Below are 14,440 nucleotides of genomic sequence, written 5' to 3'. Positions count from 1 at the left end.
CCGTGCTGCTTTAGTAGTTCCGATTTTTTATGCACACACAGTGGATGCTGGTCTAGTTTCACACTGGGTGAAATGCAGTTAGGTTATGATGGCAAAACCGGAAAGCAGAAACTCGGAATAGTAACTCATGCAGACTGAGCTTTGAACACACATACACACAAACAAACACACGCAAACACAGAACGTCGCGAGCAAGGGAAACTCCGGGAAGACGAGACCGGTGACCCGGTTTCGATTTACCATTGAAACAAGTTCACTTCATCTACGTTGGAAAAGCTTGAACGTTACAATATTGCATTCCACCTTACGCTCTTTTAATAGAGTGATGCTTAGCCTTGTCAAAATGAAAAAAAAAATTAACAAAACGAAAATAGCCAAAGAAATATTGAAAATAGTGAAAAGAAAAGTTGTGCGGATTATTTGAAATTGATAAGCGCAAAGAGCGACGTGTAGTGCCCTCTATGTATGCTGTTGAGAAAGGGTAGGTAACTGGTGGCATCGTTGCTGATAATTTACCATTTCATTATGACAGTCAGCGGTGGTGCTGTCATAATGAACAGTGTTGTGGTTAAATAACAAAGAATAAGAAATAGCAAACTAAAGAAGGATCTGTTTAACCGAACCAATTGCGAATCTATAATAATAACAAAGTAGATTTCTTGACATGGAAAAATATGCTTTGTCAGAGACAAATAGATATATATTTTTTTATATATAAGTGTTGTCTAGTATAAGTTTACCTTTGTTTTCACTTTTAATGTTTCTGTAGTTTCTTTTTACGATCTCTTTCTCTCTCTCTCTATTTACTTACAATAATACAGCTACAATACAAACATGACACGCGCACTTTCATTCAAGAAATACACGAAGAAACAAAACTATTTTACGCTACCATGAATCAGGTTATGATATCACATTCCCTAAACATTTGGAAAGCTACTCTGAACTACAGTGTAACTAAGTTGAAACGAACACCTACCTCGCTTCTACGTTGAAGACTGGAATAATTGATGTCGACTTCTCATCAAGGATTTACTATCTCTTTATCTTTCTCGTCCATTATTGTTAGACTTGGACAAAACTATTCCGGCATTGATGCTTTTCCAGCTGGGCAATACTCTCTTGTTGGAAGATGGTCAACATTCGGTGAGTGTTGTCGCACAAGAATTGACACAGCGTCAGCTAGTTAACATAACAAGCCTCAATGGGTCTTCGGCTACTTCGTTTCTATTGTTTTCTAGACTGTTCCCGTCCCGTGCCAATAACACCCGGTACTCACACCAAGTGCCTGCCTCAACCCGTCTTCCATCTGACACTACAGAAGCGAAACTACTCATGGATGTACGATGTTCCCCGGGAGATTTACTCGGACCGTTGGGTCTCTTCGTGCAAGCCTTGCTGGCTTTCCTTGCTTTCACCACACTCATAGGTAAAATGATTTTTAATTTTACGCACAACGTACGCGCTTTATAGTTTGTTTGTTTTTTTTCCTTTTCCCCCTAAACAGTTTTTAAAAAAATGATAATCTTTGCTTCTCACGCAATGAATGATTGAGAAAATGTGTGTTCAGTTACCCGGAACAAAGTTAATTAATACATATATGTATGAGTAGTTGAACAATAGAAATTGTGATAATTAATCACGATTTGTGTTGGCGAAAAGTAACACAAATAGTTACAATAATGGAATAAAATTTATTTCATTGTATGTACGTATTAGCATAATATTTAAATTTTACCTACAAAAACATACAAATTTTAAATATACAAGACATTTTCCTTTAATTGCCCGAATGATTGAAAATTTGGTTTGCTTTTTTTTTTCTTTCATTTTCATATCTTCTTTCTGTGTAACTAAATGAAAAAAGAAAATTTGTTTTTAAAAAATAGTTTATAGAAATGATAGCTAAATTTTTCTCATTTTAATAACCAGTACAAGCCAACATCTTTTTGTGTTTTGCATGCAAAACTTAAGGGCTACCCACCCATACCTCAGAGACATTATTTAATAAGTTATTTAATCCACTTCAACTCATCCAGAATTAATCTTTCGTTCACTAATCCTATTTTTATTTATTTATTTCTAAAGCCATTCCAATTACCCCTAGACTTTAGGTCACAAAATCGATTTCTTAAATGTTTTCAATGAAAAAGAAAAGGGAAAAGGAAAGAAAAAGCAGGGTAGACTATAATCGAATTAGTGTAATCAAGTACCATTATTACTTTAATACAGCTTTGTCTGAAACACTGCTACCCGTCTATTGTATATACCTATCTACCCATCACAAACTCCTGTAACAATATAATGCACGTGGATCTCTTATTGCTCTGACTTTATAAAACTTTTGTAGTTTTCCTTTCCAAAGGTAAAAGTGTTCATCGATTTTAATACAAACAACTAAAGCGAGCAGTGAACCGTTATCGATCTGATCATCTCTCTACACATGTAACGAATAGCACGTATATATAACATAACATGCTTGCTGACTCTTCTATTGCGTATTTTATTAGCACATGGCCCCTCTCTATCTCTTCCTCTCTCTCTCTTTCTCTATCTCCCTCAAATGGCTTCAATCAGAACTTTACATATTCTTAGATAACACAGGGAGTTCTAGATTCTCATTTATAAGCTTAATTAGTATCCATTTACTGTTGTCATTGATTGCTGTTTAACCCCAGACCACGCAACTACACCCCATGTCAACTCTGATCTTGCAGACCTTACGATCAAAGGCAGTCCAGCCGTGACTGTACTGTCTTGGATTCCTTCCAAAGTCGGCGTATATTTATGACCACGTTATCCAATGTCATGTTGTGTTTTTAGGGTGTGATTTGAGGGAAATTGGCTGCTATTTCTAACAGACTGAAGCTTCCTTATTAGCTCATTTAAAGTCTTATGAGGTTTACTTTTTTCTATTTATTGAAATATTTTCCGAACTCTTTGTTAATTCATTAAATTCGGTTTTTCTACGTCTTTTTAGAACAAATCAATTCTTTTTTTCTTACGTAGACAAAGCAGTCGAAACATTAATTGTGTATAGATCATTGGTAGTTGGCTAATCAAGAGCGCCTGTTTTTAGTTAATGTCTTCGACACTGGAATTCTTCGTTTTAGCCAAAGAACTTTAACGAAAATGTGGAGGCGACGTAGTTTCCTTTGACTGTGAAGAATTAGGGTAATTTATGTTGTTACTATATCAAATTTTATTAAATATTATCCTTGAAATTCTATCTACAAAATAAACACAAACATTGACAGACTCGCTTAATATTTATTATGTTCCATCTAGAAATTTTAATATATTCGATAATAATAATAAAAAAAATGTTTCTTCACGAACATTTCATTTGGTTTTACACAAAAAGAAAGAAAATCTCAATTTTTGCTTAGTTTACTGGGAGGTGATAAGTCTTGTAATTTATTTTAGGTCTTAAGAGGCAAAACGCGTTGGTTATCTATTCTGTATATTTTTGTATGTTCATAAAAATTCTACGAACTTTCCAGCTCGTCTTTGGTGTCCTTAGAATCATGATAATGATTATCATCATCATCATCATCATCATCGGTTACACTTAGTCATAGTTAATGTGGTTTAACCCTCGGGTCATCTCGAACTGACGTGTGATCTAAAGCGGGTCAGCTGTGACCATCTTGTGTTTTATCCACTGTGTCCTTCCTCTCCTAAGACGATAGGATGTAATAAGAAGGAAAAATTTACCTGCTCTCTCTAGCAGGTCGCGTTACCATATAGCATCTCCCTTGTTTGCTTGCATTCTATAGGTTTTACTGCTGCTGCTATTTAACCCCAGGTGAACAACACTGATCGAGCAGAACCATGATTAAAAACATTCCCAGTATAACCATTTATCCTTTTTCTCTTCTTATTCTCCAGACTTTATATATCTAGGATTAACATTATCTTATGAATCATTTTAAAAAGACGGTAGGCTGTAACTTATAGGAGGTTTAGCTGTTATTTCTAGCATTTTTTTAATTTACTCATAGAACCCTTTCCTTATATTAAAATACTTTTCCTTGATGTAACTATTTCCCTTTCTCTCTAGTAATACTCAGCTGTAATATGCTTCTTTCTAGGTGCCTCATTAGTTTTTCAAGTATTTCCTCTTACCACTGTTATTTACTGTCAGTCAGCCAACAAGGATATTTCATGAAAGACTACGAGTTTCTTAAACTTCTTTCAGCAAGCATCTTGTAGAAGAGAAAGCCTTCACGCATTTCGCGCGACCTGCTCCGATTTGAGATCGCCAACTCAAACAATCTCTCATATCAAAAAGTACCTGCTTTAATAAAGCGATTTTCGGTTAAAAAGGAACACACTACATTAATGTAGTCCTAGATACACTAAGCTTGAATGCCTTTGATGTTAGGCCTTTTTCAGTCAGGGCAGACTTCGAACTTCTACTACTACTATTTATCCTAATTCTTCGCATATTTTCTTCCAGCATAAATCTTCGCCCATTCCTCAATAACAACAACAGAAACTTTTAATTCATAACTACATTAGGTAAGAACACGGAATCAAGGGATAAAAAAGGTATAAAAAACAAAAATAAATAAAAGAATTGGAAATTTTTCGTGGGGAAAAAAATTCTTTCGGAATCGTAATTCCATTTGCATGAAACACAGTAATATGATATATATATATATATTCTGTGTCCTTTTCCTTCGCAATAACTATTCTATTATAGCTCCGCCGTGTAAGTCCTTGTAATGTTGTCCTTGTGTCAACTATAGAAATTGCTTATTGAGTTCAAATCCTGCTGAGGTCAACTTTGCTTTTTATCCTTTCGGTGGTGGTGGTGGTGGGGGGGTCGATAAAATAAGATACCAGTCGAGTACTAGGGACAATGGCATCGATTAATCCCTTTCCCTTAAAATTACTGGCCTTGTGCCAAAATTTGAAATAATAATAATAATAATCATTATTATTATTATTACATACAAATGCGGCGAGCTGGAAGAACCGTTGGCAAGCCGGATAAAATGCTTAGCGGCATTTCGTCCGTCTTTACGTTCTGAGTTCAAATTCCGCCGAGATCAACTTTGTCTTTCATCCTTTCGGGGTCCATAAAATAAGTACTGGGGTCAATATAATCGACTTCTTTCGAAATTGCTGGTTCTGTGCCAAAATGAAATATTATTATTAGTATTATTACATTCACGTATATAAATAATACATCTGTGTGTTGACATGTATCTGTACGTGTATAATGTACTTATATATATTTTATATGTGTACGTGTGTGTGTGTATGGATATGTGTTGGTATATGCATATGTGTATAACAACAACGCAAAAAAATGTAACCCTACCTCAAACGACTTATGGGGGGGAAAAATTATCGTTGGCCGTCAACCCTAAACCCAGGTTAGACTTACCCTAACCGAGCAGACGTATAACAAAAGGAGCCCTGACATAACCCTATCATTTTACCATTTCTTTTTCACCAGACACTATGTATCTGGTAACCGCATTATCTCAATGTATCCTTCCTTGTATAAAACACTAGGGTGTGATTTCAGAAATATTTAACTGCTATTTTTAGCAGGTCAATGCAGCCACCTAGACATAGAGTACAATGGTAATTAAATTATGCTGTAGAGCCATAAAAATCGTTGTTGTTTTTATATTTTCCTCTTGCTGTTTTCAGTTTGGCAAGATATCTATATGATCTAAAGATATTAAAGATAAGACGCTTTCTTCCGAGTAGTCATATTGACTGTATACACAAATATTTATATTATATTGACTTGGTTATTTTTGTTACAATAGTTACATAATTTACTTAACATCATTCTTTGGTTGTTCATTTACGATCTAGTCTTTGAAATTAGATCAATCTGTATCTTGTGTGTTGTCTGGAGGAGATGTCAGTACCGTTTACAAGTGGAAATGAAAACTATTTGAAACACTAGCATACCTGTGTCATCAAAATTGATGATAGAAAATGGTGTATCAAAGCAATGGGAGAAACCATTGCTAAATGCCAGCAATTGAGTAATTAAATATATGTACAATACACTGTTGAATTGAAGCACAGTTGTAATGGTTGAAAATATTATTGTTGTTGTTGGCACTCCGTCACTTACGACGACGAGAGTTCCAGTTGATCCGATCAACGGAACAGCCTGCTCGTGAAATTAACGTGCAAGTGGCTGAGCACTCCACAGACACGTGTACCCTTAACGTAGTTCTCGGGGATATTCAGCGTGACACAGAGTGACAAGGCTGACCCTTTGAATTACAGGTACAACAGAAACAGGAAGTAAGAATGAGAGAAAGTTGTGGTGAAAGAGTACAGCAGGGTTCACCACCATCCCCTGCCGGAGCCTGGTGGAGCTTTAGGTGTTTTTCGCTCAATAAACACTCACAACGCCCGGTCTGGGAATCGAAACCGCGATCCTATGACCGCGAGTCCGCTGCCCTAACCACTGGGCCATTGCGCCTCCGGTTGAAATATTAACACCCTCGTAATATATACGAAACCTCCACTTTTGCATGCTCTCATGGATCAGACAGATTTCATACAGCCAAATGCCCTCCCCATCACCAACCCTTACCTCTTTCCAAGTAAGGTAATATTTTGCCCTACCCAAACATGATCCTGTGGAAGATTGAATAGCTCTTGCATGACAGCAACACTTGCTTACAACTATTTCCTAATGTCAAGGCAATGAGACAGTAAAACTTAAATGCTACGTGAGCAATGATACTTTGAAAGCAAAAGAGATTAATATTTAATTTCATATATTAATATGCATGTGATATAGATATTATTTACAATAAAACTTTAGGCGTAGGAGTGGCTGTGTGGTAAGTAGCTTGCTAACCAACCACATGGTTCCGGGTTCATTCCTACTGCGTGGTACCTTGGGCAAGTGTCTTCTACTAAAGCTTCAGGCCGACCAATGCCTTGTGAGTGGATTTGGTCGACGGAAACTGAAAGAAGCCCGTCGTATATATGTATGTGTGTGTATATGTTTGTGTGTCTGTTTCCCCTCCCCCTAACATCGCTTGACAACCGATGGTGGTGTGTTTGCATCCCCATAACTTAGCGGTTCGGCGAAAGAGCCCGATAGAATAAGTACTAGGCTTCCAAAGAATAAGTCCTGGGGTCAATTTGCTCGACTTAAGGCGGTGCTCCAGCATGGCCACAGTCAAATGACTGAAACAAGTAAAAGAGTAAAAGAGTAATGGCAATAAAAATTAGTTAAAAAGCCTTTACACTTCCTCAATTACAGACTATAACAGAATGTCGATATTTCCCTTTAAAATTGTTTAAGACAGCTCAACAACACTGTAGGGTCCAGAGCAATGCAATATCCTGAGACCCCTTTAAACGCAATTACAACACACATAGATTTCCATTGGATCCCTAAACCCCTGGTGCCTCTGACAAGTGTTCAGTGTGCCCATACCTTAAAATGGCTCTGGGGCAATGGCAAGACTGAGTTATTAAAGCAGTTAAGCACTCTCAAAGCATCATGCAATACTCTCACTAGGACACCAAACATCAGAAATCTGGAAAATATAGTTCGTCAGAGTTATTTTGGTAATCACTGTCATTTGTTTTACCTGACTGTTGTGTTGATTTCACACATTGGCGAGAGGCCACCTGTAAAAGGAAGGAGAGTACAGTCGATTGATTTGACCCTTGGTGTCAAGACTATCACTTGTTGGAAGACATAAAAGGTTGTCTTGAATGTTGTTGTTGGCACTCCGTCGCTTACGACGTCGAGGGTTCCAATTGATCCGATCAACGGAACAGCCTGCTCGTGAAATTAACGTGCAAGTGGCTGAGCACTCCACAGACAGGTGTACCCTTAACGTAGTTCTCGGGGATATTCAGCGTGACACAGTGTGACAAGGCTGACCCTTTGAATTACAGGCACAACAGAAACAGGAAGTAAGAGTTCCTGTTCGCCACCAGCAGGGTTCGCCACCATACCCTGCCGAAGCCTCGTGGAGCTTTAGGTGTTTTCGCTCAATAAACACTCACAACACCCAGTCTGGGAATCGGAACCGCGATCCTATGACCGCGAGTCCGCTGCCCTAACCACTGGGCCATTGCGCCTCCACTGTCTTGAATGTAACTACTGTGAAACTCTCAAATATTGTTGTTATTGTTGAGTATGGCTTGGAAAAGGAACAGCCTTTTGCAGGATTTCCGAGATTGGTGTAAGAAAGAGAGAAAGATCTTAAATTTTCTCAACCAGAAACATGAATGAAATGCTTACAACGTAGTGTAACTGTACTTAAAACACCCAAGAGTCATTCAGATAGTGGTGTTAAACTAGGATTAAGTCTAGCAACACGTTTCATGTGCTAACTCTCATATTTCACCAATTTGGACACTGTTAACACATCAGTTGATAAAATCAAATGGCCTTAACTGGCTGTAAACATTGAAATCTTTATCTATAGAACCTATCATTTCCTTTTAGTAAAGATTGATCGACAGTAAAAGCAGCTAAGGAAGAAAAAGAAAAACGGAAATCAAAATAAAAGCTAGATTTTTATTTAGACTCTTATTTTTGATTTCCCAGTTGTATTCTGATAACTTTCTTAGCATATATTGTTTTATTTCACTTTATTTTTATTAAGAAAGTAAACTCATTTAGAAAAGAGATTTGTTTTAAAGGGTCTCTCAATCTACTACAAGAACAATATATACATAATCTTAAAGAAACAAATGAGGCATAATTTATCTTGGACTACATTATCCTATGTTTATAAAATATATGAAGATGGGAGGACTCACCTACACTATACAAATCGAAGTCTCATATGTCTCTTTTATTCTTTTACTTGTTTCAGTCATTTGACTGTGGCCATGCTGGAGCACCGCCTTTAGTCGAGCAAATCAACCCCAGGACTTATTCTTTGTAAGCTTAGTACTTATTCTATCGGTCTCTTTTTTGCTGAACTGCTAAGTTACGGGGACATAAACACACCAGCATCAGTTGTCAAGCAATGTCGGGGGGGGGGGACAAATACAGACACACAAACATATACACACACATACATATATATATATACATATATACGACGGGCTTCTTTCAGTTTCTGTCTGCCAAATCCACTCACAAGGCTTTGGTCAGCCCGAGGCTATAGTAGAAGACATTTGCCCAAGGTGCCACGCAGTGGGACTGAACCTGGAACCATGTGGTTCGTAAGCAAGCTACTTAGCACACAGCCACTCCTACGTCTAGACATTTCTGTATAGAAAGCTGTTGTTGTTTAACCCCAGGTTAACTCTGGCTGAACAGAACTATGATCATATGCAGTCCAAATAGGATTACTTCATCTCTTTATATGTTTAAACCTACATTAGCCATTTTTTTTTTTTTTCTTAAAAAAAAAAGATAGTAGGAATGTGATTTGAGGAAGATTAGGCTGTTGCTTCTGGAAGATCAAGCAACCATGGTGTAGAGGCTCCCTAGCTGACATGGATAATCATTGGTGTGATGTGTGTGTGTGTGTGTGTGTGTGTGTATAGATGTGCATGTGTTTGTAGTTTGTGCATGTGTAAATGTAATGAAAGTATGTGGTGAAAAATTTAGTGAATCTAGCACAGAGCAACAGTATCACGGTTGCCATGCACTTTAGATTCTCTGTGTACTCTTGGGATGTAAAACTGTTTTGCATCTGATGTATCTCTGCCTTTACTCTCACGAACTTAATATATGTGTGTGTGTGTGTGTCATTATCCTTTTTTTTTCTTCATAGCTCAGTTTTAGATACACAGGGAGAGGGAGAGGACCCATGTGTGTGTGTGAATAGCAAAATATGTGTTGTTGACAGTAATACAGGGCATTACAAGTAGATTATATTAGCTGTGACAGCATTGTGCTCCAGCTGGTCTGTGTCCTGTTCATTTGTCATCATAGCCCACGGTTGAATGATGATCTGAAGCTTTAAGTGTAATGTTTTTAACCCATTGCTGGTTGACAGATTAAACCAACCACCATGTACTTCACTGGTAAACTATTTTAGCAATTGTGGAAGAACAAAGGGCATAGTTGACCTTGATGGACTTAACTCAGAACAAAATAGAATAAATTTCATTAGGCATTTTGTCTAACATGTTAACGATACACACACACACACACACACGATTTCATTTTTAATAAAAGCCCTATCACGCATCAACATTTCATGTCTCTCAAATTACTCAGAAGTCAGATTCTGTTTTTATCATGTGTTGAGTTCTATTTTGCATAAAAGACCAGAATTTTCAACTTGAATCAAGTATAACAAAGTCATCCAAATTGTTTTTAGAGTATCCTCATAAATGGAATCTAGACCAGCTAGTTTGTATTGGCATCAAGTCATGTTTTGAAATGCTTTGACTGAGAAAGGTTTGCATAATAGATTCATTTCCTATTATCATCATCATCATCGTCGTCGTCGTTTAACATCTGCTTTCCATGCTAGCATGGGTTGGACAATTTGACTGAGGACTGGTGGACCAGGAGGCGACACCAGGCTCCAATTTGATTTGGCAGAGTTTCTACAGCTGGATGCCCTTCCTAACTCCAACCACTCTGAGAGTGTAGTGGGTGCTTTTACGTGCCACCGGCACGAGGGCCAGTCAGGTGGTACTGGCGACGGCCACGCTCGAAATGGTATATTTTACGTGCCACCTGACGCATACCTGAAACACACATTAAATTATTTCATATCAAATATAAAAATATTTGGTTCGAATTCACTGTTACAACTTATATATAACTTTATCTACTTCAAGTTCCCCCATTGAAAACAATATATTTCATATCTCAAAGTTTTTAAATTCTCCAGGTATGTATGTATGTATATGTGGATATATATATATATATATATATATATATATATATATATAGAGAGAGAGAGAGAGAGAGAGAGAGAGAGAGAGAGAGAGAGAGAGGGGGAGTTGTTGATGATGATGGCAATATGGTAGGCCTATTATCAGTAGTTCTAAGTAGAGATGTGTTGATATTTTTAAAGTTGGTATCTGGTTCAGTAGTGGGGTGGGGGGGGGGTTGCAACATTATTCAGTCAGTCATGGTGGGGATCATTCCTGGCAACACAGGGGGGGACTGAATTCCAGCTTCTGTATCAGTGCAGCTCCTGGTATTAATTATATTTGGAGATTTGGGTTTTAGTTTTCTAGCATTGTGTAATAGATTGGGGTAGTTGCTTAGGATTTTGCTTTCTTATGAAAGCAGAATGATAGTTTCTAAGTTCAGGGATTGTCAATAATTTTAGAGCCTTTCTCTTAAGGATTTCATAGGGTGGGGATGGATCTATATCTGGCACTCTGTCAGTTATAACAATGAGGGTTCCAGTTGATTCAGTCAATGAAACACAACTCCTTATTTTCTTTTTAAGCCTGGTACTTTTTCTATCAGTCTCTTTAGCTGAACAAATAAGTTGTGGGGACGTAAATACACCAACACCAGTTGTCAAGCAGTGGTGTGAGACAAACACAAATACACTCACAGACACATATATATACGACAGGCTTCTTTCAGTTTCCATCTACCTAATCCATTGCTGACAAGAATTTGAACAGCCTAAGGTGCTGCATAGTGGGACTGAACCTGGCACCATGTGGTTGGGAAGCAAGCTTCTTACCACACAGCATGTCCATAAGAAATATTATCTCTGGATAATTACCACAGTAAATTGCTTTTCAATGATGTATATACATAGAATGTGGTACATAGATGACTATTTTAATTTAATATTCTTTTTCATATAACAGGGTTTTTTTTATAAGTTGAAATTTAAAAAAAAATAAACGTATATAGGTGCAGGAGTGGCTGCGTGGTAAGTAGCTTGCTTACCAACCACATGGTTCCAGGTTCAGTCCCACTGTGTGGCATCTTGGGCAAGTGTCTTCTAGTATAGCCTCGGGCCGACCAAAGCCCTGTGAGTGGATTTGGTAGACAGAAACTGAAAGAAGCCTGTCATATATATGTATATATATATATGTGTTTGTCCCCCTAGCATTGCTTGACAACCAATGCTGGTGTGTTTATGTCCCCCGTCACTTAGCGGTTCGGCAGAAGAGACCAATAGAATAAGTACTATGCTTACAAAGAATAAGTCCCGGAGTCGATTTGCTCGACTAAAGGCGGTGCTCCAGCATGGTCGCAGTCAAATGATTGAAACAAGTAAAAGAGTAAAAGAGTACAATTTTAATTACAATGGAAAAATTAAACAGTACACACTATTTGTTCATATAGGCAATAAACGACAAGGTCTTCTTAGATGTTCATCAGTGACAAAGCAGCCAAATTCTGTGGAGAATTTAATAGCTAAGAGCTATACAGTGTTTATGAACTGAAAGTCAGCTAAACAACTCTGTCGTATTTATCTCAGTGCTTGTACTGATAAGGTGGGTTGATCTATTGATTTATAATGCACTACACAATAAATTAACTGAAAAATATGTATAATCCTAGTTAATACTATTGTGTTAGATGAAGAAATTCCTCGTCTTCCCAAAGGACTGTAGAAGCTGTACACAGCTAGTAAACACCAGGGTATACACTGATTTAGTTATATTTGTTACATCTTTTGCCTATATCAGAAACAGTTTATGAATTCAAAACCCATGAAGGTCAGCTTTGCCTTTCATATTTTCAGGGTCAATAAAATAAAGTGCTGGTCAAGTACAGGGTTTGAGGTAATCAACTAACCCCTCAAAATTTGCTGACTTGGTGCCTAAATCATCATCATCATTATTATTATTATTATTATTCTTATTATAAACTTCCTCCTCCTCCGCCTTCCTCTTCATCATCATAGTTCTTTTTTTTTTTTACTTTAAACTTTCATTACCATATTTCAGTTGAAATACATTACTTTTATTTCAATTAATTCTCAAAATAATGAAGAATTTAGTGGCTGTGTGGTAAGTAGCTTGCTTACGAACCACATGGTTCCAGGTTTAGTCCCACTGCGTGGCATCTTGGGCAAGTGTCTTCTACTATAGCCTCGGGCCGACCAAACCCTTGTGAGTGGATTTGGTAGACGGAAACTGAAAGAAGCCCATCGTATATATGTGTGTATATATATATATATATATATATATATATATATATATATATATATATATGTATGTGTGTGTGCATGTTTGTGTCTGTGTTTGTCCCCCCCAACATCGCTTGACAACCAATGCTGGTGTGTTTACGTCCCCGTAACCTAGCGGTTCGGCAAAAGAGCCCGATAGAATAAGTACTAGGCTTACAAAGAATAAGTCCTGGGATCGATGTGCTTGACTAAAGGCGGTGCTCCAGCATGGCCACAGTCAAATGACTGAAACAAATAAAAGAGTTATTAACCTTTTAGCATTCAGATTACTCTGTCAGAGTTAATACTTATTAATTTGCATCGTTTTGAATTAATTATGCATTATCTTGTAACTTTGAGATTTCAATGATGTGATTGTAGATTTTTAGAATTACATTGTAGGAAAGGTGTAAGAGGCCACATTTTGACAGTTTAAACATACAACGGGTAGAATGTTTGGGCTGGATTTTGCCAGTTTAAAATGCTAAAGGATTAAGCTGGTGTTTAGAAACATAGATTCACATAGATTTTCATTGAAGGTTTTAATTTAAATCACTTTGAAACAAGAAGTTTGTACCATAGAGTTAAATCTCAGGTGTGATGGTATCAAAAGGACTGAAGTCTGTTTTTCTCCATGCTAACATGGAGGGGTCAACAATAAAGCCTGTGTCAGTCTTGTGTCATTTTGTCAGGCTGGCCCAACACCCTGAGATGTAACTTCAGCCCTTTTTCCTAGATTTTTCTTGGTCTTTCTTTATCATAGCTATTATTGTTTATAGCGGAGGCGCAATGGCCCAGTGGTTAGGGCAACGGACTCGCGGTCATAGGATTGCGGTTTCGATTCCCGGACCGGGCGTTGTGAGTGTTTATTGAGCGAAAACACCTAAAGCTCCACCAGGCTCTGGCAGGGGATGGTGGCGAACCCTGCTGTACTCTTTCATCACAACTTTCTCTCACTCTTTCTTCCTGTTTCTGTTGTGCCTGTAATTCAAAGGGCCAGCCTTGTCACACTGTGTCATGCTGAATATCCCCGAGAACTACGTTAAGGGTACACGTGTCTGTGGAGTGCTCAGCCACTTTCACGTTAATTTCACGAGCGGGCTGTTCTATTGATCGGATCAACTGGAACCCTCGACGTCGTAAGCAACGGAGTGCCAACAACAACATATTGTTTATAGCACATTTTTTTACCCTATGCTCTTTGTCATTTAACAATGTAGTCAGCTCTTCTACACACATCAGTTGACGCTTATAAAGCACAGTTGCTTTCATATTTTCTTTGTGATGCAAAATAAAGAAAAAAGAGAATTAAGCAATTTGGAGAAAATTTAGTGGGTTTTTGTATGTGTGTGTGTGTG

The 14,440-nt window shown here is 37.6% G+C and overlaps 1 protein-coding gene across 1 annotated transcript in view; it reads left to right on the top strand.

Moving 5' to 3' along the window:
- Positions 1 to 500: 500 nt before the first annotated feature.
- Positions 501 to 14,440, top strand: part of LOC106874662 (store-operated calcium entry regulator STIMATE) — an 86,206-nt gene continuing 72,266 nt past the window's right edge. The window contains exon 1 of the mRNA XM_014922459.3: positions 501 to 1,429. Coding sequence (XP_014777945.1) covers positions 1,096 to 1,429 — 334 coding nt within the window. The 5' untranslated portion in view covers positions 501 to 1,095. The remainder of the gene's footprint in view (positions 1,430 to 14,440) is intronic.

Source organism: Octopus bimaculoides, chromosome 15 (genome assembly GCF_046866305.1).
Source record: "Octopus bimaculoides isolate indiv1 chromosome 15, ASM4686630v1, whole genome shotgun sequence".
Lineage (NCBI taxonomy): Eukaryota > Metazoa > Mollusca > Cephalopoda > Octopoda > Octopodidae > Octopus > Octopus bimaculoides.
This window is presented reverse-complemented; position numbering and strand designations above follow the sequence as displayed.